The 25,244-nt window shown below is 49.4% G+C and overlaps 2 protein-coding genes across 7 annotated transcripts in view; both read left to right on the top strand.

Annotated features, from left to right (window-relative positions):
• The first annotated feature begins 218 nt into the window (after positions 1–218).
• Positions 219–8,730, top strand: NFU1 (NFU1 iron-sulfur cluster scaffold). Of its 2 annotated transcripts, none has more exons than XM_040087891.2 (8): positions 219–292; positions 1,928–2,034; positions 2,398–2,533; positions 4,299–4,365; positions 4,871–4,985; positions 5,188–5,251; positions 7,373–7,547; positions 8,230–8,730. In XM_040087891.2, the coding sequence occupies exons 1-8, from the start codon at positions 246–248 to the stop codon at positions 8,275–8,277; spliced, it is 759 nt and encodes a 252-aa protein (XP_039943825.1). In that variant the 5' UTR covers positions 219–245; the 3' UTR covers positions 8,278–8,730. The 2 variants fall into 2 exon arrangements, with proteins under 2 accessions (XP_039943825.1, XP_039943826.1); XM_040087892.2 differs by lacking the exon at positions 219–292 and adding an exon at positions 1,270–1,404.
• A 2,262-nt stretch (positions 8,731–10,992) lies between these two features.
• GFPT1 (glutamine--fructose-6-phosphate transaminase 1) overlaps positions 10,993–25,244 on the top strand; it is a 37,783-nt gene continuing 23,531 nt past the window's right edge. For all 5 annotated transcript variants that reach the window (XR_009208521.1, XM_040087863.2, XM_040087866.2 and 2 more), the window contains exons 1-5: positions 10,993–11,074; positions 20,690–20,797; positions 21,215–21,322; positions 22,829–22,954; positions 23,654–23,712. Coding sequence is in view for 4 of the 5 variants with exons in the window: in XM_040087863.2 (XP_039943797.1) it covers positions 11,068–11,074; positions 20,690–20,797; positions 21,215–21,322; positions 22,829–22,954; positions 23,654–23,712 (408 nt within the window). In the remaining variant the exon portion in view is untranslated. The remainder of the gene's footprint in view (positions 11,075–20,689; positions 20,798–21,214; positions 21,323–22,828; positions 22,955–23,653; positions 23,713–25,244) is intronic.

Here is a 25,244-nt window from a genome sequence, read left to right as displayed (position 1 = left end):
GGCTGTCCCGGCGGCCCCGGCTGTCCCGGCGGCCCCGGCTGTCCCGGCGGCCCCGGCTGTCCCGGCGGCCCCGGCTGTCCCGGCGGCCCCGGCTGTCCCGGCGGCCCCGGCTGTCCCGGCGGCCCCGGTGCCCGTTCGTTCCGTCCCGCTCGCCTCCGCCCCGGCCGCTGTCCCGCTCAGGCGCTGCCGCCAGGGGGCGCCGCCGGGCCCGGGCGGCGGCGGGAGCGGCCCCGGGGAGCGCCAAGATGGCAGCGGCGCGGCGGCTCTGCGCGGCAGCGGGGCTGGGCGGGCGGTAGGTGACCGCGGGGCCTGCGGCTCCCACTGCCCCGGCACGGCTTTCTCCCGGAGGGGGCTCGGCTTATTCCCGGAGGGGGCCCCACTCGCCCCTTCCCCATGAGACTGAAAGGGGGGCCGCGTCGCACTTAGCGGCACCGCGACCTCTAGGGCCGCCCCCGGTGCTCATTGCTCTTCCCCTTCCTTTCTCCACCGCGGACGGGGGTGACGCTTTTTCCTGGCGGATAGCGAGAGGCTGTTTCTCCTCAGCCGCTTTCCAGCCGCGAGTTGGTAGTTCTCCCCGACACGCAGCTTCTGAGCGCTCAGCCCTGCACACCCGGGAGGACCCGTGAGGGGTAATTCCCCTCACAGCCGGCTCAGAACTTGCACCGACGAGCAGTTCCCCTCACGGCCGGCTCAGAACCTGCACCGAGGGGCAGTTCCCCTCACAGCCGGCTCAGAACCTGCACCGAGGGGCAGTTCCCCTCACAGCCGGCTCAGAACCTGCACCGAGGGGCAGTTCCCCTCACGGCCGGCTCAGGATCCTGCACCGAGGGGCAGTTCCCCTCACAGCCGGCTCAGAACCTGCACCGAGGGGCAGTTCCCCTCACAGCCGGCTCAGATCCTGCACCGAGGGGCAGTTCCCCTCACAGCCGGCTCAGAACCTGCACCGAGGGGCAGTTCCCTTCACGGCCGGCTCGGGATCCTGCACCGAGGGGCAGTTCCCCTCACGGCCGGCTCAGGGCCTGCACCGAGGGGTAATTCCCCACGCGCTCAGGGCAGTGTATCCTGGAGTAATTCCCCTCACATGTGCTCGGGATCCTACAACGAGGGGTAATTCTGCACCCCCACATGTGCACGGGATCGGACAATGAAGAGCTGTTACACCCCTTCCCCCCTCCCGTATTGTCAGGGCCATGAAATAAGAGGAAATTCCTCCCCCACAATTTGCTCAAGGTCAAGCAATAAGGGGGAATTTAGAGGACCCTAAAGCGCTGGGCACACCTGTTCTGTGCTGCGCACTGTAAAATGGGATATAATCATTATTAGCTTAAAGGGAGAAAAGGGAACTTCCGGGAATCTTCCTTACACATCCTGTTGTGGTTTCTACCTGCTCCCAAGCCCACAAAAGTAAGCAAATAACACGATTTAGACTTTTTTTTTTTTTGTATTCAAGTGTCTTGCGCTCATGGCAGGGATGTTCATTTCATGACAGAACTTACCTCCTGTTCCATGTTTGAGGCTTCTGAGCCTCTGCAGTACTTGTGTTCTGGTTTATGACCCCCAGAGAGAACCAGCCTCTTACTGAACAGCCCCTGCAGATGGTATTTACTGAGTTTATCAGTTTTCCTTCTGTATAGCTGATAAGGAGGAGAGGAACCAGATAATAATTGATCCTTAGGATGTAATAATTAGTCTGTTCACTTTGCTTTGAAATACCCCAATGCTGTTGGCTGTGCACACAGTTAACAGAAATCAGGTATTCACAACTGTGAAACTGAAGCCTGTTACACCATCACTCTGTCTTGCTTTTCCTTTTAATGTTTTTATCTTTTTTCCCCTCTGCTCTGCCCCCTTTACCTTCATCTGAACCAATGACACCACCCCAGGTTTGCCTTGCTTGGAAATTGTTAATAAAGTTATTTTTCTATAGGTTCTGTCATATGCTGTTAAAACATCATAATCTGACAACTCGACAGCCTTTCCATCAGCTTCTGCAAAAGAAACCACCTCTTTCACCTGCAGTGTGGCATCGTGCAGGTAAATACCAGTTAAAAATTAACAGAGGAACACATTGTGGGTTTTTATGTCCCATGGCAGTGCTGAAAGTTTGCTGTTCATTCTGAGGATGATGGTTTTTAGTAAATAAAAGTTAGTAAAGAAAGCTAAGCCAAGGTTCCTTTCATCCTGCTGTCTCCTGTGAGATGCCATGCCTGTGTTCAGCAGTGTTCCTGTGGCTCTGGGGCTCTCAAGTTGTGTTTTTAAAGCCTCGTGGCTGCCGGGGCTGCAGTTCTCTGGAGCACAGGGATCACTGAGGGCTTGCTGAATAATCAGGACTTGACTTTCATTCAAGCTCCTTAGGTTTGATTATATTACTTTTCTTGTCTGTTTTTGTCTTTGCAGTACGAGGCATGTTTATTCAAACTCAGGACACACCAAATCCAAACAGCTTGAAGTTTATTCCAGGAAGGGAAGTGCTGGAGTCGAGGACTATGGAGTTTTCCACACCAGCTGCAGCCTATTGCTCACCTTTAGCGAGGTATTATTAAACACATTATGATTGTTTAGGGGCTTGGTCTGAGCTCTGTGCCTAGAGCTGATGTTTTTAAGCACAGTTTCTGATCATTCCGCTCCTCCTTTGGAGCATCTTGCTTGGATTTGAGATTTAATGTTGCCTAAGATGAAAGCTGGGAAGGTTGTTGCTTAAGCTGTTTGTCTGTATTCTCCACAGCTCTGTCACGGCAGGAGGCACCATGGTCTGGTTCATGCAGTTGGATTGGGAGGGGTTACAAATCAGTATTTGTGAGCAGTTGCTGCATCATCAGCGAGACCTCTGGGCCTGATTTCTCAAATTAGGTCCCCTCAGAACATTCTTCATTCAAGTCGTTACTTGGAAGTCATGTAATTGTTTAGAGTTGGGAAAACAGTCAGTGAATAGCCCCCGAATACTCTGAAATAAATGCAGCAGCTCTCTTTGGCAGGTGTTGGGGCTACCCTGAACGTCAAAACCAGTGGATTTTTCCTTCACAGAAGATTTATGCGTCACTCAGAGAAAGGCCACTGTCCTGGGCTGGATCTGTAATAGGTCTTGGGAGTGCAGCTTTCACTAATCAAAATGCACAATCTGGAGTAAGGATCAGTTCTGGGCATAGAAGGGGCTTGGAGCACCATCATGAGTCTCTGGGAATATTTGGAGGCACCCATTTTGTGTCACTGCTTTCACGTCAGTCTCTGAGAATAAACTCTGTGTGTTCTGCGGGTGGAAGGGCTTTGGGCAGGGGGTGAGACCCAGAAATGCTGCAGTGGTTACCCCTGGAGATGCCAGGCCAAGGCAGCTTTGTGTACCTTGGCAGAATTCCATGCAAAAGTAGAAGCTGTGGGCCACAGCATTCCCTCCAGGAGCTGGGGCTTATCAAACACGCAGCTCTGATGTTTTTAGAGATTTCTTGCAGACCTGTCTGAGAGCAAATAGGATCTTTTCAGGCAGAGCTCTGTGACTTGCAGTAATAAATCCAACGTGAAAGGTTTCTGAGGGCATCACGACATGTTAGCAGAGTGCTGAAGCTGTAGGATCTCATTGTGCCCAGGTGCATCAGGTTGCAGAGTGAAATCGACTGTCAGAAAGTGGCTTTTTGTTGTCATCTATCTGCAAAAAGACATTTTCATCCAAGATGATGTATGTGCTGCAACGTTTGTAGTGCAGACCAGCCTGGTTGTGCAGAAGCATGGGAAAAACTGGCTGCTCTGTGTGTCATTGATCCTAGGTTATGGTTTTTGTTTTAAAGGGGAATATAATTATCTTTTAAATGTAATTTGGAATAAAAATTTCCAAATGATTAACAAAAGCTCCCTGAAGGAGAGGGAGGGAAGCAAATTAATTACTGAATTATTTCAGATAGTTTGGTGTACTTGCATAATTCCATGGTTTAAGTCTTTTCAAAATCCAAAATATGACTGCACATATACCTGTTTTGTGCGTAGAAATTCTTTCAACTGGGTATTATGAAATCACTTTTATAATTTTCCATTAGACATACTTTTTGGTAAGATTTCTGATTCTTTCCTTCATTGCATTTTTGATGTTTTCCAGTCTATCAAGAGAATATAGTTTTTCTACCCGTAGTTACAAAGAACACTCTTACAGTCTTACATTTTATTTACTTCTAAGTTCACCACAGTTTTAATTTTTTTTTTCTGTAGATGAAATTGTTGGGTTAACCATATTGTTAATTGTTAAAATTAAAACTCATTTCGTCAGATTGGGTTCATTTTTGCCCATTTTTCCCGCCTTGTTTTCCTAACAGACAGTTATTCCGGATTGAGGGAGTTAAAAGTGTTTTCTTTGGGCCAGACTTCATCACAATCACCAAGGTAAGCAGGGCAGGGATTCAGCTGTGCTCAAGGATGGAGCTGTGTGGAAACGGCCACAGAGCAGATCCACCCCGGCTCTCAGACAGACACAGTGGATGTTCCAGAGAAGTGTCCACAAGTGCCCAGAGGGAGCTGCCTTTAATATAAAAGAAAATAAGTTCAGGGGATGATAAATTGGTAAATTGACAATCTTGGGTCTCTGAAACAGTTGATAAAAATATCTGTCAAGTAATAATGTATTTTGGAGACTTTCACAGCTTTTTAGCTAATATTTTTAAAGCACTTGCTTGGCTTGCAAGCAAGGAGACCCTTTGACTTTCACAGTCTGAGTCTGACTAAACGTCTTTGGCAAAGCTGGACTTGACAGAACATGAAGTCCAGTCTGTGCATCAAATCTGAGAGTCCACGGTGGCATTTTGTAGTGTAAGAATCTCTGTGTAACATAGCAGCAGCAGGCAGGTACTCTTCTTCATTATTTTTTTTTTCCCTCTTCTGGTTGTCACAGGAGAGTGAAGACCTGGATTGGAACTTACTGAAACCGGATATTTATGCAACCATAATGGATTTTTTTGCCTCTGGCTTACCTGTAGTTACTGACGAGGCACCTAGGACAGATGCAGGTAAATCAAATCTTCAGGGAGAGGCCAAGCTCTGCCTTGCCTTTCGCTTTAGCTTCTGTGACATCCACAGGAGCCTCCACTGCCCCCTCAGAAAAGCATGCAGGAGAATTTAAATTTAAAACCTATTAAGGTGAATGCAGGCAGGAATTTGCTACCTGGCATTCTCTCAGTGTTCTGACTTGCACATTTTTCTTTTCCCAAGCTGCTTCAGAAGAAGATGATGAAGTTGTACTGATGATTAAGGAACTGCTGGATACAAGAATCAGGTGAACAGGGAATATTGCTGCTGGATGAGTGAATTAGTTTTGGGGTTTGGGTTTACTTAGGGAACAGTGCGTTTTTCTTTGGGAATGTGATTTCATGGTTCAGCATCTGATGTGAGGGGGTTCAAGTGCAGAACTGGCCAGAGCTGGGAATGCTGTTCAATTGAAAAGTTTCTCTCTGGTTTTCATGTTGAAGCTCCTGTGCTGAGCAGAGTCCTCTTTGTTGAGTGACTTCAGAGCAGGGGTCACTGTCTGCAGTGCCTTGAACAGGTCCATGGCTTTAACCTGGCTGCTTTAGCACAGCACAGGCTTTTCTTTTACAGACACCTTTTCTCTCTCTGTGTTAATGTCAGTCGTAACTGTTCTTGTCTTTCCCTTCCAAGTATTCCAAAGTAGTTTGTACTCTGAAGGAAGATTTCCTGGTGGAAAATCCTTGCCCTCAACAGATTTTGGGCTTGCACTTTGTTGTGGTTTTATTGGTGCTTTAACACGGCTTGAATTTAGAAACTGGTGGTAACTAATGAAGTTTCTAGAGTGGCTGTGGATCGTGTTGTTTACCTGAAGAGTATTTTTGTGCTCATTAAATGCCTTGCGAAGTGAACTGAAAGCAATAAGCAACTTGACATTTGAGGTGCAGGGGAAGATGTCTGATGTGTTTGTGATATCTGATGGTGACAGCTTCCCCAGCTCACAAACTGCAGGAACCAGAAAATTTACTTTTTTTTTTTTTTTTTTTTTTTTTTTTTTTTTTAAACATGCTGCATTTAAAGTGATATCGCATAATTTAAAAATTTGTTTATCTCAGATCAGACACATGGTGCTGGTTAATTTTCCTGAAAAGGCAAGAAAAGTAGAAATAAGCTGGAACATCTTTCCCAAACATTTGTACTCAGTGTTGAAACCAGAAGCCAAGTACAATGTTGTATAATGCTGTGACAGTAATGTTCATGTTCCTGCTGGGTACCTGGTTGTTTAACCTCCCTGGGGAGTCAGTCCTTGATTTCCCAGGGGCCTTTTGTCACAGGCACAGAATTTCTGCCCAAAATTCTGGTTTTCCTACCTTTTAATTTCTTTTGTTTTCTTCCCTGTACCCATCAGTGCACCAAGAAACTGTTGATGGGAATATCAGCAGTGGTGTGTCTTCCTTCATTTTATAGCAGGGTATTCTCAGAATTTATCCGTAAATCAGGCTACACATAGAGCATTTATTGTCCAGCAAATCAAAATTAAATGCAGAGAAGTTGTCAGAAAGTGCAGGATGGAGGGAATGTACATCTGAAAGGTCCTGCAGTGTGTCAAAAAGTTAATTCAAGTAAGAAGAATGGAATTTTAAGTCATGATCTTTGGCTTTCTAGAATGGAGATAATTTGCTGTGGTGAGTTTATAAATGTATCAGGTTCACAGATTTTTCTGTTAGGACTGTAGTTCTCAGAGGGTTATTCTGGAAATCAGTATAAAGAGCTTCTGTTAGGGTAACTTAATGGTTTTGACTTCGTCTGGAAAAATGTTGCTATGGGGACAGAGCTACAATGCTGGGCATTTGTGGCTGGCAGAGGGAGAGCAGAAATGCTTGTGGCACTGGCGTGAGCTTATCAGGAGCTGGTTCCTTCACCCCTGGGCAGGATTAAGCTTTTATAGTTGGAGCTATTTTCTGTCCTGCGTAAATTGTGGAGAAGTGCATATTTATTTATGGAAGCACAGCTTCTTATCACAGGTGACAGCTGCACTGCACCCTTTGGGAGGACACGCCCCGACATACTGACAGGAGCTGAGGCAATGATGGGGTGTGGAGAGAGCCTCCAGGGAGGCCTGGGTGTCTGTGCAGGCTGAGCTCTGCTCCACGGTGTTCACACTCTACCCTAAAATTTCAGTGATTCCTTCATACAGTGCTGCCTTCGTTGCAAAAATGTTTTGCCTACTGTCCTACAGAAAAACTTGCTATGCTAGATAGTCCAGCACAGCAGGAGTTGTTGGAAATGTGAACCAGGTGGTTGTAGAGAAATAGTAACTAAACCCCTCTATCTTGATTTTTTTGTGAGTATTAAATATGGCTTTACTGAGGGTTTCTGGGAGGATCCATGTTGCAGCTCTACGAACTTTAAGTTGAATATTGTGTTCCGTCAGGCCCACAGTGCAAGAAGATGGTGGTGATGTTATTTACAAAGGCTTTGAGGATGGGATTGTGCAGCTGAAGCTGCAGGGGTCGTGCACCAGCTGCCCCAGCTCCATCATCACCCTCAAGAATGGGATACAGAACATGCTCCAGTTCTACATCCCTGAGGTGGAAGGCGTTGAACAGGTGGGTTGGGGAGAGATCACAGAGGTTTCCTTTTCAGTGGAAAAGGAGCTCTTTGTCCCTTTCCAGTGGGAACAGGCTGGCAATTAGGTAAAACCAGGGATGTGTAGATGCAGGATTTCCAAGTCAGCTGCTGTATCTTGGCAAAGAGAGAGAGCTCTGCAGGCTCCTGTAGCAGCCCACGGGCCGGGACTGCCTGGCTGGGGAGCAGCCCTTCATGCTGTGGGTGCCAGGCTGGCCTGAGCAGCAGCAGTGGCCCTGGGGCAGGGCTGGTTGGTGGTGTTGGCAATGCCTGGTGTGCCACACCACTCCTCTGCTGAGGAACCCACAGCTGGATACGTGTGTTTGCTGACACCTTTGTGCTATGGTTACTTGATGGGATTAAAAGCAGTGAGCTTTGTCCCCTGAAATGCAGATTATTTGGCTTTCTCATGAAATATCTGATCTCTAGGGCAATTGTTTTCGTGGCCTTTGTGGTAACTTGACCAGCTCCTATAATTAAAGCTCATTTCCTCCTGGCATTTTGGATTGCCAGTTTTTCTTACCTTCCTCATGAGCCCATTGTCGTTCAGCGGTGTGGAATAACTGCTGTTCTCCTTGGGTCCAGCAGGGATTTAATGTAATAAATCCTGCAGGACTGAGAGCTGAAATTGTTTATCTAAACTACTTCTGGATTTGATTTCAGGTTGTTGATGACGATGATGACGTGGAGAAAGAAGCAAATTCTACTTGAGCTTCGTCATCTGTGGCCAAATAAACGTTTACCTCCTGGTGTATGTAAACCATCATTGTGCTGGGGAACAACCCAATCTGCCTTGTCAGAAAAAGTTGTGAGAATGTACCATCAGTTTAAGCAGTTCATCCACTAATTTATTAAATGCCCTGTATTACAAAAAAAATCTTTTGCTCTGCTTTGTGCTATGTCTTCAGAAAGAAATGGTGGTCTCAGAAAACAGCGTTGTGTTTCTGTATTGTTTTTTTCATACAGAAACTTCAATACTGAAAAAAGAGAAGGCAGAATTCCTTGGCTTTTTTGTGCAATAGCAATATTAAATGTTTATTCCCCCAACTTGTGGGACTGATCGGACTCTGTCCTTACTCTGTAAATGGGAGCTTCAGGAATGTTATTTTTATCAAGTCTTATTTAAAAGCTGATTCCTATCAAATTTTTGTGTCTGAAAGATAACTTGTAACATCAGCGGTTCATTTTGGAGGATGTAACACTGCCATGGCTTGTGGAAAGCTGCCTCCTTGCTCATTGCCACTGTGCAAACCATGACAACAGAAACAAAAAAGTTTGTTAGAAAAATCATATCTTCTACAGTAAATGTTAGAAAAGAATGATCCTTATCAGCTTCAGTAAGTAGAGAGACTAATTAGCTCATTTAGCAGTAAAATTGTTCAGCCACCTTTAGTGTTCTGTTTAAACATGCAGCAGCTGATTTCTCCGTGTAATTCTCCAGCTTCAGGAGGAAGGTGCAGTGCTGGAGGGCACGGATTGCCGGTGCAGGGTGATGGAGGGAAGGAGGGACTGTGTTTGTGTTTGCTCCTGCCGTATCCTGTTTGCTCTCCAGCCTTGTACTTGGCTGCCTCTGCAGGGGGATGTGGCTGAGCAGAGCTCCTTTCAGTCCTGCACGCCATGGGAGAGAAGTATTTGCTGTTCTGACGTTGAAATACATAAATGGGGCTTTGCGAGGAGCTGTGTTTACTTTTGTGTGTAGGAATGATTTCTTCCTGGTGCTTGGCTTTAGCAGATGGCTTTGTGACCAGGAATTCTGTTCCTTCTTTGTGGTGCCACCGTGGAGCTGAGTTTGTGGTCCTCATTTGGCTTATGATTGGCTTGGCATCCTCCAGTGTGTTCCCCTCTTTCATCCCTTGCCAGTGTAATTATTCCAAAGAGTCCCTAAACAGGATCAGTTCAGTTGGTGGAGAATCTCCTCTATAACACCACATCAGCATGTGGTAGCCATTATTTGTATTACTTGGTAGAAATTTGAAAATAAATATTTTAGCTAAATACTTCTTCAGCCTTCACAGAGAGTAATAACCCACAGTTGTTTGAATTACCCTCTCAGGATCTGGAAGCTGGTGTGAAATTACCATGTTTTCTTTGATTCTTTGATGAAATACACGGTGCCTGTACACTGCCTGATCAGTGTATTGATGACAAAATTCCTGCTGCAGAATAGGGAAGAAATGCCCGGGACAGGAGCGGGGCAGAGTGAGCTCTGAGGGGAGCAGCAGCTGCCTGCAGGGTGTGTGTTCCTGCCCTTTACACCTTCCCAGGGCTCAGTGCTCCCCTGCACACCTGGGAAATCGGCTCCCACTGCGAGGCACTCGCCTTCCTGCTGGAAATCAGGGTGTGAACTCGGCCATTGTCCAGCTCCACAAGTGACGAGGAGATGAAGCACTGAGAGCGGCAGGGGAGAGCGCTGCCCTGCACGCTCCAGTCCCGGGATACCTGCTTTGGCTTGTCCTGGTGTGTCCTTGCTCTGGAACAAAGGCCGGGATGGGGGCTGCGTGCTGCCTGCAGGCTTCTCGTGTTCCTGAGATCCGGTGACCTTCTCATTGCTCTGTGTCCGGCCAGGTTCTGGCAGCAAGTTCAAAATATGCCCTGTCTCGGTTCTTTTATGTGTCCTGATGTTGTGGGTTGTTTTCTATGCTTTTTAAGGAAATATTTCTCTATTGACTTTTTAGTGTAATATAACGTTGAATGAATGGCATTTTTCTTAAGGCATTGCTCTCTTTTGTAGCCTTACGGTTTTAGTAAGTTTCCAAGCAGGGTTTGATGGGGGTGGCTGCAGGCAGCCAGCACTACTGAGCTCTCCAGCGGCATGGATGTCACACACGCCTGGCCCAGTTTGCTTGGCAGATTCATGTTAATGGTTTCTTTCTCTTGCTTCTGAATGGGTGCTGTTATAGAACAGCCAGAACAAGAAACCAGAGGCCAGACCGCGTGGACTGGGGAAGGATGCAGCCCGTGTCACGGGGCTCTGGGAGCCTGACAGGGCCGCTTGTTCTCTGCCCTAGCCCGGAGCAGCCTTGGGCTCGGGTTCGTCTCCCGGTGATCTCCAGACGCTGAGCGCAGCGGGAAGGCCTGGATGTGATCCTGTGGGTGTGCTCAGGGAGCGGGCCCATCCCTCCGGTGTCTAGGAATTCTGGAGAAGGGTCTGAGAACGAGCAACCGCCGGTCTGGGGTTGGGAATTCCGGAGAAAGGTCTGGGAACGGGCTCCCCCCGGCCTGGGAATCACCGAGGCGCTCAGGGAACAGGCCCATCCCCGTGTCCCAGGGGTGTTTCCGCCGCCCGGTGCCCGTCCCCCCCTTTGTCCGACCGGCCTCCCCGGCGGCAGACGCGGCCCCGGCAGCGGCTGCCACGTCCCGGGCCCGGGCGGGCGGGGCGGCGGCGGCGCGGCCAATGGCGGGCGCGGCCCGGGGCGGGGCGGGCCGGGGCCTGCGCTGGGCCTGGCGCGAGGGGCGCGGCCCCGGCGCCAGAGACGGCGTTGCTGTGGACCGGGACGCGCCATGTGCGGTGAGCACCGGGCTGCGGGGACGGCGGGGCCCGGGCCGGTCCCGAGCCGGCGGGAGGAGCCGCCCGGGCGGGCGCTGCGAGGCCGCGGCGCGGCTCCGGCCGGGCGGGGGCGGTGGGCACCGCCGCCCCGGCTGCGGCGAGAGTCGGCCCGGCCCCGTTATCCCGTATGCCGGCGCCGCGGGGAGGCGGCTCGTGCCGTGTTAGCGACTTAAAGGGCGAATTGTCCCCAGACTGTAGGGGATGTGGCGGCAGCGGACAAAGGGCTGGTGCCCCGGGTTGTGCGAGCCCTGCAGTACCGGGCGGTTTGCGCCCTGTGCCGGTGGGGTGGGCTCGGTGCTGCCGGGAACACCCTGCCCGGGGCCGGGGCAGTCCCGCTGTAGTTCCCGGGAGCCCCGGCTGACATGGGAGCCCCGGAGCGCGGCGGGGACGGGTGGGAAGGGGCGCTCCGGTGGCGCTTCCAGCCGTGGCTCCGGTCCTATCGGAGTCACCACTCCCACTCTGGGTGCCAGCGGTTGGTGGTGTTTTTTAGGCGTTACAGCTCCCGGTAATTTGTTTTCCACAGGTCGGTCCGGGTTGGCTCGGTGTTGGCTGGGGACGGAGGGGCCGTGGTTCCGGCCTGGCCCGGCTGTGCCGGGACCGTGCCCCGAGCTCGGCCCAAGCCCGGGGTGAGCTCGGGCCGGGGCTGATTCTGGTTCTCCTCTCGCCGCCGTGCCTTCCACTCTGCTTCCCGTGGCAGTACAGCTGCCCTGCCTCATCCTTTACACCCAGGAATGTCATTTTTCCTTTCTCTTCCTATGCTGTCGTCTTCATGTTTTCCCATGGAAATATATGCAACAGTGAGCTGCTGGATTTTCCTATTTTTCTTTCCACACTATCTTTTTTTCCCTTCCTTTTTTTTTTTTTTTTTATTTTTTTCTCCCCCTGCATTTTTGTGTGCAGAATTATGCTTTCAGCAAGACTGTGGGTTTTACACTTCATGTGCAAGTTGCCATTTCTCTCATTGTTTTTGTGGGATGGAACCGGCATTGCCTTCAAGCTGTCAAGCTGTAGAGAATCGGTCAGAGACTCATACCTCAGCTCACATTTAAGACTGTGTTAACTCGTGTTAAAAGCAAAAAGTGGAGCAAAGCTAAGAATAGAAAGGATTATTATTATTATAAATAGCTTGCTGCAAGATTGGGGATGGTTTTGGTTCCTCTTGCTTTCCTTATTTGAAGTCTGGCCTTTGAAATGTGCAATATTAACATTCTGCTCTTTGTCATTTCTGCCGTGAAAATACCGGGCAGTTTCTCACTTGTGCTCAGGATTTAACTTGTTTCTCCCCTTTTTGAAGTGAAATTCTTCTTGGATATTGAAACGTTTTATGCCAAGAGTGAGAAGAGCATTAGGAATTATTGTCTCTGTTGCTAAGTGTTGCTCCAGGAGTTGGGGATGTGTCCTGGAGTGAAAGTGGCTGCTGGTTTGTCTGGAGCAGAGGGCCCTGATTTCCCAGGCTGTGGCAGCTGCTGGGCCTGGTGTGGTGTCTGAGCCTTCAAACACAACGTTTCTGTTATGAAATTGTGAGTGGGGATGGATGAACATTACTTTATCCTGCCATGCTGCCTGGTGGGTGCCCATCCATGTTCGGAGTTTTATCCAATTCACTTCACACAGAAAGATAGTTGTTAAGATGAGTTTTAAAAAAATAAATGTGACAATGCTGCCATTGTTAGCTGAGTTCTCAGAGGCCTCAGTCTGTGACACTGAAGGGAGAGCTTCAGCAGCTTCCAGACTGAAATTATCAGCATGGTGTTTTCAGCCTGATGTTCAGGTTGGTGACCTTAAAAAATCCCGTGACCTGATGAGTTTATGCTGCTGGACAGGTAAAGGAGGGGAGCCTCAAAGTCCAGTGCCTTGGTGCCTGCTATGAATAATGTTTAGATGTGCTGGGAGTTTGTTTCTAATAGTGTTAGTGAAAAATAGGATTTGTCCTTGGTTCTGTGTTAGACACTTGAAGTTTGAGCACCTGGCCAGGTATGAGTTGGTTGTGCTTTGGTCCAAATGCACCAAACCAGTTCAATGACATCTGTGAAATAGTTCAGGAAACAGGTTTTTCAAGGGAGCCAGGCTCCCCAGACTGTTCTGTAAATCAGTAAACCTGTCATATGCCATGACCGGTTTTAATGACAAAAAGGGATTGTAGAATTTAGGTCTCGGTTTACTAGCGATTACTGAAGATAAAAATGGGCTTAGGAAAGACTTGAGTTTCTAGTTCTGGGGTTAAGTGTACGTCACTGGGGACATTCAGCTCTTCCACATCTGTTACACCTGTGTCTGCCTTGGAGTGGAGCATGGAGAAGGAGCTGTGGCCGGGAGTGAGTCCCTGGATTTGCTGCTCTGGTTATTTACTCTGGGCAGGAGAAGTCCTGCTCTTTTTAGCTGGAGAGGGAGCTGTGTGCATGGGCAGCAAGAGAAGTGTCCAGTGGACAAGTGTGTATCCCCACAGAGTGGATGTTTTTCTGTTTTGCTTTTTGCCCAGCCTGGAGGTGATGAATTGAGTGTCAGCTCTCCCCTGTGCAGCTCCTAGACATAACAATGACAGCAGTGAGCTTGGGCCTGACCTTGTACCCCTCAGACTGGGCAGAAAAAGGGATTTTTTGGGACACAGGGACTGGCACCTCCCTGAAGTGCCGGGCAGCAGCAACAGGAGCTCCTCCAGTGGGGCTGAGCAGCAATTCTGGGATAAAGGATTCCTTGGAATTGCCAGGTGGATGTAGGGATAATAAGGTCTATGGAAATGAGTTAAGAGTAACAGGAAAAAGAATTTGGAAGTAAACCCAGCCTGAAGACGTTTCTACTTCTGTAGGAAAAGGATTACAAGAAGCAATTCCATCGTGTATCTGGAATCATTTACCTGGAAGGGGTGATTCATTTCATTTGCCTGTGAATGTGCCATGAAATTAAGTAACCTGAGCTCCAAAAAAGTTCATGGGGAAAGTAAAGTTCTCAGAAAAAGTATTGTGACTGTCAGCTTTAGAAGTCAATAATGTCCATTTGTTGAAAATGTTATTCTGTTAAAATTACCAACTCTTTATAGAGAATTCTTTATGTAGCTGGTGTTAAGAAGGCCTAGGATTTGTGCTTGAGTATTAAAAAGCAGCTCTATAGGAGTGTCAGAAGCAGCCGAATGCCTGTTCTAGTGGTTCCCCAGGTAAGATGTTTAATGCAAACTTGCAGGAAAGGAAATGTTTTATATTCTAGTTTATATTGTTTAAGGTATTTCACTTGAGAGAAATGCATAGAGAACTTATTACTATGGATCTTATCAAGATTCAAGAGTTGTCTGATAAGCTGACATGCTTTGAATTGGTCTTTCCAGTCCACAGATGCAAAGTCCTGTGTCAGGTTAGCAGCTGAAATGTTTTATTATGCTGTGAAGCGTCACTGCTGGTGTCATTCTGAATTGCATTGGTGTCGAGTCCTGAGGTGTGTCAGTTCCAGACAGGGGTGTTGTGTTTTCTGAGGCTGCCAGGTAAGAATTCCTGCTGTGACCTTGCTGCTCTCCTCTTGTAGCTGGAAATTCACAATTGCAGACGGTGCTGAACTAGAAGGAAGTTCCCAGGGTTGGTTTTTTTTTTGTGTCACGTGTATTTCACCTCGAACAATGCCAGCTCAGGGCTCATCAAGGCACAGTGATTAAATGTCATTATAGATCCTGGTTTTCTGGAGTGCTTCCTCTTGCTGGCTGGTTCTGCAGTGTTACAGAGGGCAGGTGTGACGTTATTGCCGAAAGCATTGTGTGGAAGGGCATCTAAATGTGCACCGAAACCAAAACTCCTTTTCTGGGTCTGCTGGGGACCTGAAACTCATGGTGGGCTGGTTTGGGGAAGGTTCTGCTCAAAGTTTGTACAGTTTCAGCACCTGGCATCCAGGCTGGTGGTGCCCCATGTGGGGCCCTGATGGAACTCCTTGGATTTGCCTTGGAATTCCATCCAAACCAACGTTTCCATTGAGTGATTTCAAAGAACTGTCACTTTGATGGAGAAATCGTCACTTCTGAGAGGGCTCCTGACAAAGCGCTGCGCTTGATGTCTTTTCATGTGTCGAGCTGTGCTGATTGATTTGAATATCAGCTCAAGGAGGGAGAGAGCAAGGCTTGAACAGGGCACTGTGGCTCAGAGGAAAATGTCTCTAATGTGTGACAGAGGCCTTTTCTGGGCTGAGCAGGGACGTGGAGTTGTGTGTTCTGTGTGCCACCTCAGCTGCCTTCTGTGGCTGCATGAAGTGACCCTTTGTTCACTTGGTTTGAGTAAAAGGAGGGTTTTTCTTGAAGGGGAATCGTGTCACCCTCACTGCACAGTGACACACGTGAGACCCACAGCTCAAGGTCTCATTCCAGAGAAAACTTCTCTCTTCAGAGCCCTGTTGGTGGCTGCTGGGAAAAGGAAACACTTTTTCTGAAATACTCTTACATCAGTGAAGTATCAAGAGCACTTTGTGTCTTTTTTTTTTCCTCATCACTGTTTCTGTCATGGGCAGTGGAACTGTAGTTAAAATTGGAAGTGGTTACAAGGTGTGATTACTCAGATATTCCTGAATGATCTGGTAGTTAAGAGACAGTAAAAATGCTGTTTTCTACGTGGGGATTCAAACTTTCCCCAGCTATGAAGTATTACATCATTACAGGATGTTTGTAAAGGGGAAAATTAAACACATTTGTAAATATTTCCAATAAATTAAGTTTATTTACACATAGTTCATCTGATAAGTATCACAAATGGGTGATAAGCCTTCAAATACTGGATTTCAGCCTGCAGATTAGTAAGTCATGCATTTAGGAAGACTTGTGTTCTTTTACAGGAGCCTTATAGTCTCAGTTTTTACTTTAATGGTGCATCGTTTGTGCATATTCTATTTTTATTTCATTTTTTCCTGTTTTCTCCAAGGTGAGTTTTAAACCTCCCTGTCATACTTGCCCTCTCATTTGTAAAATGCGTTGCTCACAGATGAGTTCTTAGAATTTGATTTTCCCAGTGGCATCTCCATTATCATTCTAGCTATTTTCCTCTCAGGATCTAAAAGCTGAACTGAATCAAAACTGAATGTTTTTTGGAAGAGCATGTCCATATTTCTCAGCATTAACACCATGTTTGCATTTCTTCTGGTTTCTTTAGTTTTCATAGTCTCTGTTTTCCGAGAAGCACTGAATTCATTGGGTTGGTTTTTTGGGGAGGGTTTGGAGGTTTTTTTCATTGCATTCTTAGTCTTGGATTCAGCTTTTTTCCACAGGCTTCATGAATAATCTTAATATAATTGTGCTGTAATTAATAGCTGTTTTCAGTGCCTGAGACAAATGCCAAGTTGGCTCCTTTCTGGATGGATGTTCAGTGTTTGCAGTACAGGCAGGGATAAACACTGGTTTTCCCTCTCCTCCCAGCTGGGCCACCTCTCCCTGTGGGGAGGCCACTGCCACTTTGTGCCCGTTCTGTTGTGCACTGCCAGCCTTTGGGATCTGGGACAAGGAGTCAGGGTTTGGGCTCTTGGTTGGGTTTTTTTTTTTAGTTCAGGTGTGAATGAACTTGCTGAAATCTGTGGAGAAAACAACATCTCAAGTCACTGACTGTTTTGGGTTCAGACTTAACGAAGGCGTCCAAAGTCAACCCTTCTGGAGGGGGCCAGTTTTTGGTTCAGAATAAGCTGCAAATCCTTCTGCCAGAAGCCATCCTGTGGCCCTGTTACCCTTTATTTTATCCCTGCCATCCCATGGTCCTGGAACATTCCCTCACACCCCTCATCCCTGCCATCCTGTGATCCCAGTCCATCCCCTCACACCCCTCATCTCTGCCATCCTGTGATCCCAGTCCATCCCCTCACACCCCTCATCCCTGCCATCCCTCATTCCCAGTCCATCCTCTCACACCCCTCATCCCTGCCATCCTGTGATCCCAGTCCATCCCCTCACACCCCTCATCCCTGCCATCCTGTGATCCCAGTCCATTCCCTCACACCCCTCATCCCTGCCATCCCTCATTCCCATTCCATCCCCTCACGCCCCTCATCCCTGCCATCCTGTGATCCCAGTCCATCCCCTCACACCCCTCATCCCTGCCATCCTGTGATCCCAGTCCATCCCCTCACACCCCTCATCCCTGCCATCCCTCATTCCCAGTCCATTCCCTCACACCCCTCATCCCTGCCATCCTGTGATCCCAGTCCATCCCCTCACGCCCCTCATCCCTGCCATCCTGTGATCCCAGTCCATCCCCTCACACCCCTCATCCCTGCCATCCCTCATTCCCAGTCCATTCCCTCACACCCCTCATCCCTGCCATCCTGTGATCCCAGTCCATCCCCTCACACCCCTCATCCCTGCCATCCTGTGATCCCAGTCCATCCCCTCACACCCCTCATCCCTGCCATCCTGTGATCCCAGTCCATTCCCTCACACCCGTCGGACGTACTGCTCCCTGCCTAGGCTGGAGACACAGCCTGGCCGAGCCAGGTGTGAGGTGGCAGAGCTCACAAAGTGAATTTGGTGTTCTCTGCTTCCCCTCCACCTCCCCTCGAGCTCTCCTGTGCACCCTTGGCACGTTCCCCAGGTGTCCCAGTGCTCGTTTCCCTGCCGCCTGGCCCGTCCGTGCCCTGCGGGGAAGAAGGGCCCTGTCTGTGCTCCATCAATGGGGCCCTTGTGCCTCTCACACTGGTGCTGTTCTCTGGGAGGGATGTGCAGGAGCCAGGCTGGCCGCAGCAGCAGGAATTCAGTGCTCAAATTCCAGAGCACCTCAGCACTGCTCGTGGCTCCTTCCTTGTGATCCCGCCGGGGTGCCTTTGGTGCCGTGGAATGGCTTCGCGGGGGCTGTGCCTGAGGGGGGCTGTGCCTGAGAGGGGCTGTGCATGAGGGGGCTGTGCCTGAGGGGGGCTGTGCATGAGGGGGGCTGTGCCTGAGGGGGGCTGTGCCTGAAGGGGGTGTGCCCGAGGGGAGTGTGCCCAAGGGGGGCTGTGCCTGAGGGGGGCTGTGCCTGAGAGGGGCTGTGCCTGAGGGGGGCTGTGCCTGAGGGGGGTGTGCCTGAGGGGGGCTGTGCCTGAGGGGGGCTGTGCATGAGGGGGGCTGTGCCTGAGAGGGCTGTGCCTGAGAGGGGCTGTGCCTGAGGGGGGCTGTGCCTGAGGGGGCTGTGCCTGAGGGGGGTGTGCCTGAGGGGGGCTGTGCCTGAGGGGGGTGTGCCTGAGGGGGGCTGTGCCTGAGGGGGGCTGTGCCTGAGGGGGCTGTGCCTGAGGGGGCTGTGCCTGAGGGGGGCTGTGCATGAGAGGGGCTGTGCCTGAGGGGGGCTGTGCCTGAGGGGGCTGTGCCTGAGGGGGGTTGTGCCTGAGGGGGGCTGTGCCTGAGGGGGGCTGTGCCTGAGGGGGGCTGTGGCAGGGGTCCTGAAATGCCACCGAGGGGTGCAGGGCTCGTAGGTGCTTCTGGAGAGCTCCGTGAGGGGCCCAGGTGCACCACAACGAGGTGTGAGGCTCCAGAGATCGGCTGGGAATGGGATCCAAGGTGCATAAAACACAAATGGTTTAACTGATTTGGAAAAATGCAAGCAGCATTCATGAGCCCGTAGTTACTCGTGTTGGCATTGATTCTGGAGTCTCTGGAGTAGCTGTACTTTGGGTGGTGTCAGGGACAGGCTGCTGCAGCTCAGCTGCCTTTGGAGGAGTTCACATGTGCTGGTTCTCTTTGCTCTATGGTGCACTTTATGTGTAGCTCTGCCACTGCTCTGGGTGTCTGCACAAGGAAAGGAGCTGCTCCAGCTCCTGCTAACAAAGCATTCTGCTCTGTGCTCCTTCCTACTGTAAGGCCTGCAAGTCATGGAAGGGTTTGAGGCATCCAGGAGATGGCTGAAGCATGCTTCAGCTGCTTGGAGTCAGCTCACTTAGAACAGGGAGGCTGCTGTTTGCCTGAAGTTGGCAGTTTTTAGAAACAGAGTGAACAAAGTATCTCAAATTGGAAAACTTTTTTTTTTTCCTCCTCCCCCAGGAGGATGGGGCGGGGATGAGGGTTTGGGCATAGAGAGCATGGGGCAAAGCATCCTTCAGAGGTTTGGAACACAGCACAGGTGGTTCCTAACTCTCAGGGGTTTGTCGGCTGAGCTGTGAGCTGTGGATGGGGAGGTTTGTGCAGGAGGAGCTCACCCTGTCCATGGAGTTCCTGGATCCAACACTCAGGTTGAGCAGACAGGCAGCAGCAGTCCTGTGTGCCCCGTTGGTTTGGGATGTCAGGAGCAATGGAAATGGAACTGTGAATTTTTATGGATTTGGTCCTGATAATCTTATAGGTAGTCTGGGGTAATGAAGGCAGAATCTTAAGAAACAAAGTGAAAAGCTCCTTTCATTTTTTTTTTTCCCTTCATCTGACTAGGATTAAGAAAGAGGAATACTTGAATGTGCATCTGATTTTTTTCCAGCAGTGTGGAAGAAAATCAGTGAGTCCGATTTTCCAACAGGTGTGCTCTGTTGGCAGCAGAGCTGTGGGGAGGTGTAACTTCTAATGGGAATGGGAAGCTGAGGATAAACCCTGACACCTGCCCATGGTCCCTCAACACTGAGCAGCCCATACTTCTACTTATGAAATAAAGACATCAACAGACTCTGAATTATTTTGTTTAATTCCAAAACTCAAACAGCTCAAGAGTGCAGTTTTTCAAATGTTCTGCATATAAACGTAAGGATTTATGTTCCAAAAGCCATGTCAGGAGTAAAACTCTCATGATTAAAAGTTCGGGAGCTGCATGGCAGCACCCTCAGGAGAATATCAAAGATTTGGGATGCCTTTAAAAGGCCTTTGTGTCTGTGTGTGTGTCTGACTGAATTTCGTTCTCCTCCAGAGGTTTTGATAAAGGTTCTCAAATTACAAACCTGGAATTCCCAGTCACTTACACAGACGGATGTTTGTGTGAAAGTGGTCTTGCTTTTACTCCACACAGGTATTTTCTCCTTTCAAATGTCACAGGGTGAAGCCATAGGTTTGGAGTATGGATATTTGTAGCATCTAGTAAATGTCTTCTCATCCTGCTGGTCTGTGGTGGCACCAAGGGGAATTGTTCTGAGCTAGAGCTGGCATTAGAGAACAAGGAATTTTGTAAAAATAGAAGCAACAATTCCTCTTCCTTTGAAACCTATTGGAAAAAGAGCTCCATTAGTTTGGGAGTCTTAGTTTGCATCAATTAAATGATTTTTTCCTTAGTGATTCTGTGTGAGGAACTTGGAAGAAGCTATTGGAGGACGAACTCCTTTCTCTGATGGTTCTTCAGCTCCATGTGAGGGAGCCTTGACTTGTTCACCTACAGGGATGATTTTCCTGTGCCCTATGTTGTCTCCTGACAGCTCATCCTGCTGTGTAGGTCTAGCTTACAGGGAAATTCCTTCCCCCATCCTACCCAGGCCTGTCCTGCTCAGTTGCTTTCAGTGTTTTTGGGTAGTTTTGATCTCCTGACTGTCATCAATGTCTCTGTTGAGCCTTGCTTGGGGCAGGCAGAGCTGGGAGTGCAGTGGGAGCTTCCCACAGGCACAGAGGCTGCTGGAGTGGGAGCCTGGTGCTCACACAGAGCTTCCCCAGGTGGGATTTTGGTGTAAGATGATTCTCTTTTCCCCACACAGGCATCTTTGCTTACCTGAACTACCATGTTCCCCGGACGAGACGGGAGATCCTGGAGACCCTCATCAAGGGGCTGCAGCGCCTGGAGTACCGGGGCTATGACTCTGCAGGTACCTCCCTCTGAGCTCTTTTGGGAATTTGGGCTTTAACTGGTGGTTTTCCTGCTGTGATTATGAATGGTTTCTACTACCTTCTGCTTTTGAAGAAAGCTGGAGCGCAAACTGGATGTGCGTATGGTCAGAGGTTTGGATTAAGTTCAATATACAGATTTCTGTAGGCTTGCTTGGGTTTTTTGGTGTTGTGGGGTTTTCTGTTTGTTTGGGTTTTTTTTTCCCTAAAACTTTTAAAAATACTGACAAGGTGACAAGGGGAAAACTTATCTAAGAGGTTTCTCGCCTTTATGTGGCAGGCCAACTTTTGGAGAAGGGGCTCAGGAAGACTCCAAAAGGGCAGAATTTGTTTACATAAAAGATTGTAATAACTTCTGGACTTGACCCCTTTTCTCCGTGTTGCACGGTGGTGTTTAGGTGTGGGACTGGATGGTGGAAATGACAAAGACTGGGAAGCCAATGCTTGCAAAATCCACATTATCAAGCAGACGGGGAAAGTGAAGGCTCTGGATGAAGAGGTTCACAGTATGTATCTCCCTCTCCTCTCTTCCCTCAAGATGTCCTCTCACCTCATTTGTATTTTGAATATCACCTGTTTTACCCACTAATTTCCAAGTAACTTGTGTCTAAAGAGCCAGAGGTGTAAATGCTCAGGGATGAGCTATGAGGAGCCTGGTGATCCTGTGGTTGTTGGTGTGAAGTTACAGAGAAATCCTGATTTTTTTCAAGACAGATGAATTGCATCCTACTAAAGTAAAATAGACCTGATATACATCATGGAAAATAGATGAGAAAAACTCCAAAACAAACAACCAAAAAACTCCTTGAACTAGGGATAGAGGAATTAGCAGGAGGTAATTATCAAGATCTAGAGCTTGGGCAGAAGGACAGATGCTGCAGGAACCTCCCCAGCTGGGTTTTAAATGTTCCCTTATGACACTTGTCCCAGCTGGAGCTGGGCTCTGCACTGGCTCCAGGAGGGCTCTGCTGTGTGTCACTGTCACAGTGATGAGATTGCAGACACTGAGGCTTCTGCCTCTCTTTCTGCCTCTCTTTCTGCCTCTCTTTCTGCCTCTCTTTCTGCCTCTCTTTCTGCCTCTCTTTCTGCCTCTCTTTCTGCCTCTCTTTCTGCCTCTCTTTCTGCCTCTCTTTCTGCCTCTCTTTCTGCCTCTCTTTCTGCCTCTCTTTCTGCCTCTCTTTCTGCCTCTCTTTCTGCCTCTCTTTATTTAAACCTTAATCCATCAAATCTGAGCTCAGTGCAATGATGTACAAAGGTGTTGGGAGTGGAGTACAGGCTGTCTGAGGGCAGGGAGATGCTTTTCAGAGCAGTCAGGATCTCAGCTTCACATTCAACAGCTGCTGTGTTGGTGTAATTCAAGTCTTTTTAACCCATTCTTGTGTTCACCTGAGGCACAGTGTGCTGAGTGGCCCAGAGGGAGGTGGGTAAGTCTGATTTTAGTGTGAACCAGGAGCCAAAAAGCCCAGATGGGGTGTGTGGTACAGAAATGGGAGATGGACAAAGGACTACTGAAGGGTGGTTTGCCTGCTCAAGAAAATGTCAGGATACACAGTTTTAAAGAGATTGTGGAAACACTTGTGGAGTAGGAGGAGTATTTTTTTCCCCCCCCCAAAAAAAATCATGCTCATGGTGAACTTTGGGAGAGGCAGGGGTTAGGGATGCATGAATAACCGTGGTGGTGTGCAGGCCTGGCTCAGCCATGGGTGACAAGGAGCACGCCTGACAGCTCAGGGCTGGATTCTTCCTTAAAGATTGTTTTTTGTTTTGGCAGAGCAAGGAATGCAGGGCTGTTTTCTGTATGCCTCTGCCCTGGCCTGAAACCCCTTGAGGTTTTGGTCAGCCTTTGATGATCCTAAAGGTCTTTTCCAACCTTGACAACTCTGTGATTCTGTGTCCTGTGGGATTTGCTGGCCTTGTCAGCATTGCTGTCCTGTAGTTCCTGAGGCCTGGTGAGGCTCCCAGCCTGATCTGGCAGATGGACAACCCCTCAGGACTAAAACTTTCTGCTGCAGAGCAACAGGACATGGACCTGGACATCGAGTTTGACGTTCACCTGGGGATCGCTCACACGCGCTGGGCCACGCACGGGGAGCCCAACCCTGTCAACACCCACCCGCAGCGCTCCGACAAGAACAATGGTCAGTGCCTTCCCTGGCACCCTCGGCTCCTCAGCAGCTCCTGGAGCCTCTGGGAGAGCTTCTGCCCCCTCCACGTCCCCCAGGGGCTCCTGGATGCAGGCACTGGCTTCATGCAGGCTGTGGTGCTGAGCCCGGTTGTGGTGAAGCCCCCGGGTTTGGACTCGGGTTCCAGCCACGGGGAGTGTTCCCTGCAGTGAGGGATGCCAGGAATTGTTGGGGTGGGTGCCCAGGGCTTGGATGGTTGTGTGGGCACAGAGCAAGGAGGAGAAGGAAATGGGATGGTGAGAATTTTCCTGGTTGTTCTTGGGAATGGAATTTTATAAGCTTTTTTTTTTCCCTTAATCCCCTGCTGTAGGGAAGGGGGTTGGTGTGCCTGGGGGGGTCTGTGCTGGGTGTGGCTGCCCAGGGGACAGCAGTGCCCAGCTGGCAGCAGCACAGAGTTCATTGCTCCCAGCAGGATGGAAGCTGCCAAGTGCTCAGGTGCCTCCACAGGCTTTCCAGGGTCCAGGTGGCCTTGGTACCACCCATGTCACTGTTAGCCCCCCTTTCCCACCATGCCGGGGGACAGAGCAGGGAATGGCACCAGGAGGTGAAATGTGCTTTGTTCTGCCGAGGGCCTGTCCCACAGTGACGTGAGTGGGCTCTGCTGCCAGGCTGGGGCTGGCATGGGGCTGAGCAGGGTCTTTCCTCTGTCCCCAGAGTTCATCGTCATCCACAATGGCATCATTACCAACTACAAGGACCTGCAGAAATTCCTGGTGAGTGACCCCTGGGAGGCGAGACTCTCCCTCCTTTCTCACTCCGCTTTGCTCTCACAGCCTTCCTAACTCATTCCCCTTTTTGTATTCTCACTCTCACTTTCCCATTTACATTCCCCACTCTCCCCGTTCCTTCACTAATGTTGCTCCACTCACTTCTCACTCATCTCTCATAGTGATTTCCCCACTCACATTACCTCTCACCTCCATTGATGTTCCCCCAGTCACATTTTTGCACTCCCACCTGTATTTGCACTCACACTCCTTTACCTTACACTCAGACTCTCCTACTGTGAGCACATTCTCACATTTACATCCCCCATTGCCCCACTCATATTCTGACATTCACAGTCACCACCCTGCTCACACCCCTCACCTTCCACTCCCTCCTTATCCCCCACTCATTCTCCTGCTGAAACTTTCCTACTCAGACCCCTCCTTATGTCCCTCCCACCCTGACTCTCTCCTTTCCTCTCTCACTCTCTCTCCTTTCCTCTCTCACACTCTCTCTCCTTTCCTCTCTCACACTCTCTCTCCTTTCCTCTCTCACACACTCTCTCCTTTCCTCTCTCACACTCTCTCTCCTTTCCTCTCTCACACTCTCTCCTTTCCTCTCTCACACACTCTCTCCTTTCCTCTCTCACACTCTCTCTCCTTTCCTCTCTCACACTCTCTCTCCTTTCCTCTCTCACACTCTCTCTCCTTTCCTCTCTCACACTCTCTCCTTTCCTCTCTCACTCTCTCTCCTTTCCTCTCTCACAACCACTCGCTCCTGTCCTCCTCTCTCACACTCTCTCTCTCCTTTCCTCTCTCCAAACACCTCTCCTCCTTCCTCTGTCCTCCTCTCTCACCACTCTCTCCTTTCCTCTCTCACCTCTCTCTCCTTTCCTCTCTCACACCTCTCTCTCCTTTCCTCTCTCACACACTCTCTCCTTTCCTCTCTCACACACTCTCTCCTTCCTCTCTCACACACTCTCTCCTTTCCTCTCTCACACACTCTCTCCTTTCCTCTCTCACACACTCTCTCCTTTCCTCTCTCACACTCTCTCTCCTTTCCTCTCTCACACTCTCTCCTTTCCTCTCTCACACTCCTTCACTCCCTTCACACTCCCACTCATTGCCCTCTCCTCCTCTCCCCCTATTCTTGCAATTTAAAAGGCAGGAAGGATGGAGGGAAAGTGTGAGAAGAGGAGAAAAAGAAGGAAAAAGGAAAGGTAGGAAGGTAAAACGAAGAGGAAAAGCAGAGTGAAGGATGGGGAAAAAGAGGGAGAAAAGAGTAAAAACAGCTGCAGTGTGGAAGGGTAAAAGGGAAGGAAAGAAGGAGAGGCAGGAAAGAAAAGGAAGAGCAGGGAAAAGGAAAGAGAAGGAAAAGGAAAGATGAGGGAGGAAGGCAGGAGCAAAGGAGAGAAAAATCATTAGAAGAAGGAAGAAAAAGTTAAGGTGAAGGAAAGGGAGTAGTGAAAACAAAGAAAGGGAAGGAAGGAAAAGTCAGGAGGAAGGGAAGGAGGGCAAAGCAAGGTGGAAGGGGAGGC

The sequence above is a fragment of the Hirundo rustica genome, chromosome 28, assembly GCF_015227805.2.
Source record: "Hirundo rustica isolate bHirRus1 chromosome 28, bHirRus1.pri.v3, whole genome shotgun sequence".
Lineage (NCBI taxonomy): Eukaryota > Metazoa > Chordata > Aves > Passeriformes > Hirundinidae > Hirundo > Hirundo rustica.
Note: the sequence above shows the minus strand (reverse complement) of the source record. Positions and strands in the feature narration are given on the sequence as shown.

Excerpts from the sequence above, each read along its gene's own strand:
- NFU1 (XM_040087891.2), top strand. The coding sequence starts at position 246 with ATGGCAGCGGCGCGGCGGCTCTGCGCGGCAGCGGGGCTGGGCGGGCG. Across the intron at positions 2,035-2,397 it reads TGCAGTGTGGCATCGTGCAG|TACGAGGCATGTTTATTCAA; the intron begins GTAAATACCAGT and ends TTGTCTTTGCAG. Across the intron at positions 7,548-8,229 it reads AGGTGGAAGGCGTTGAACAG|GTTGTTGATGACGATGATGA; the intron begins GTGGGTTGGGGA and ends ATTTGATTTCAG.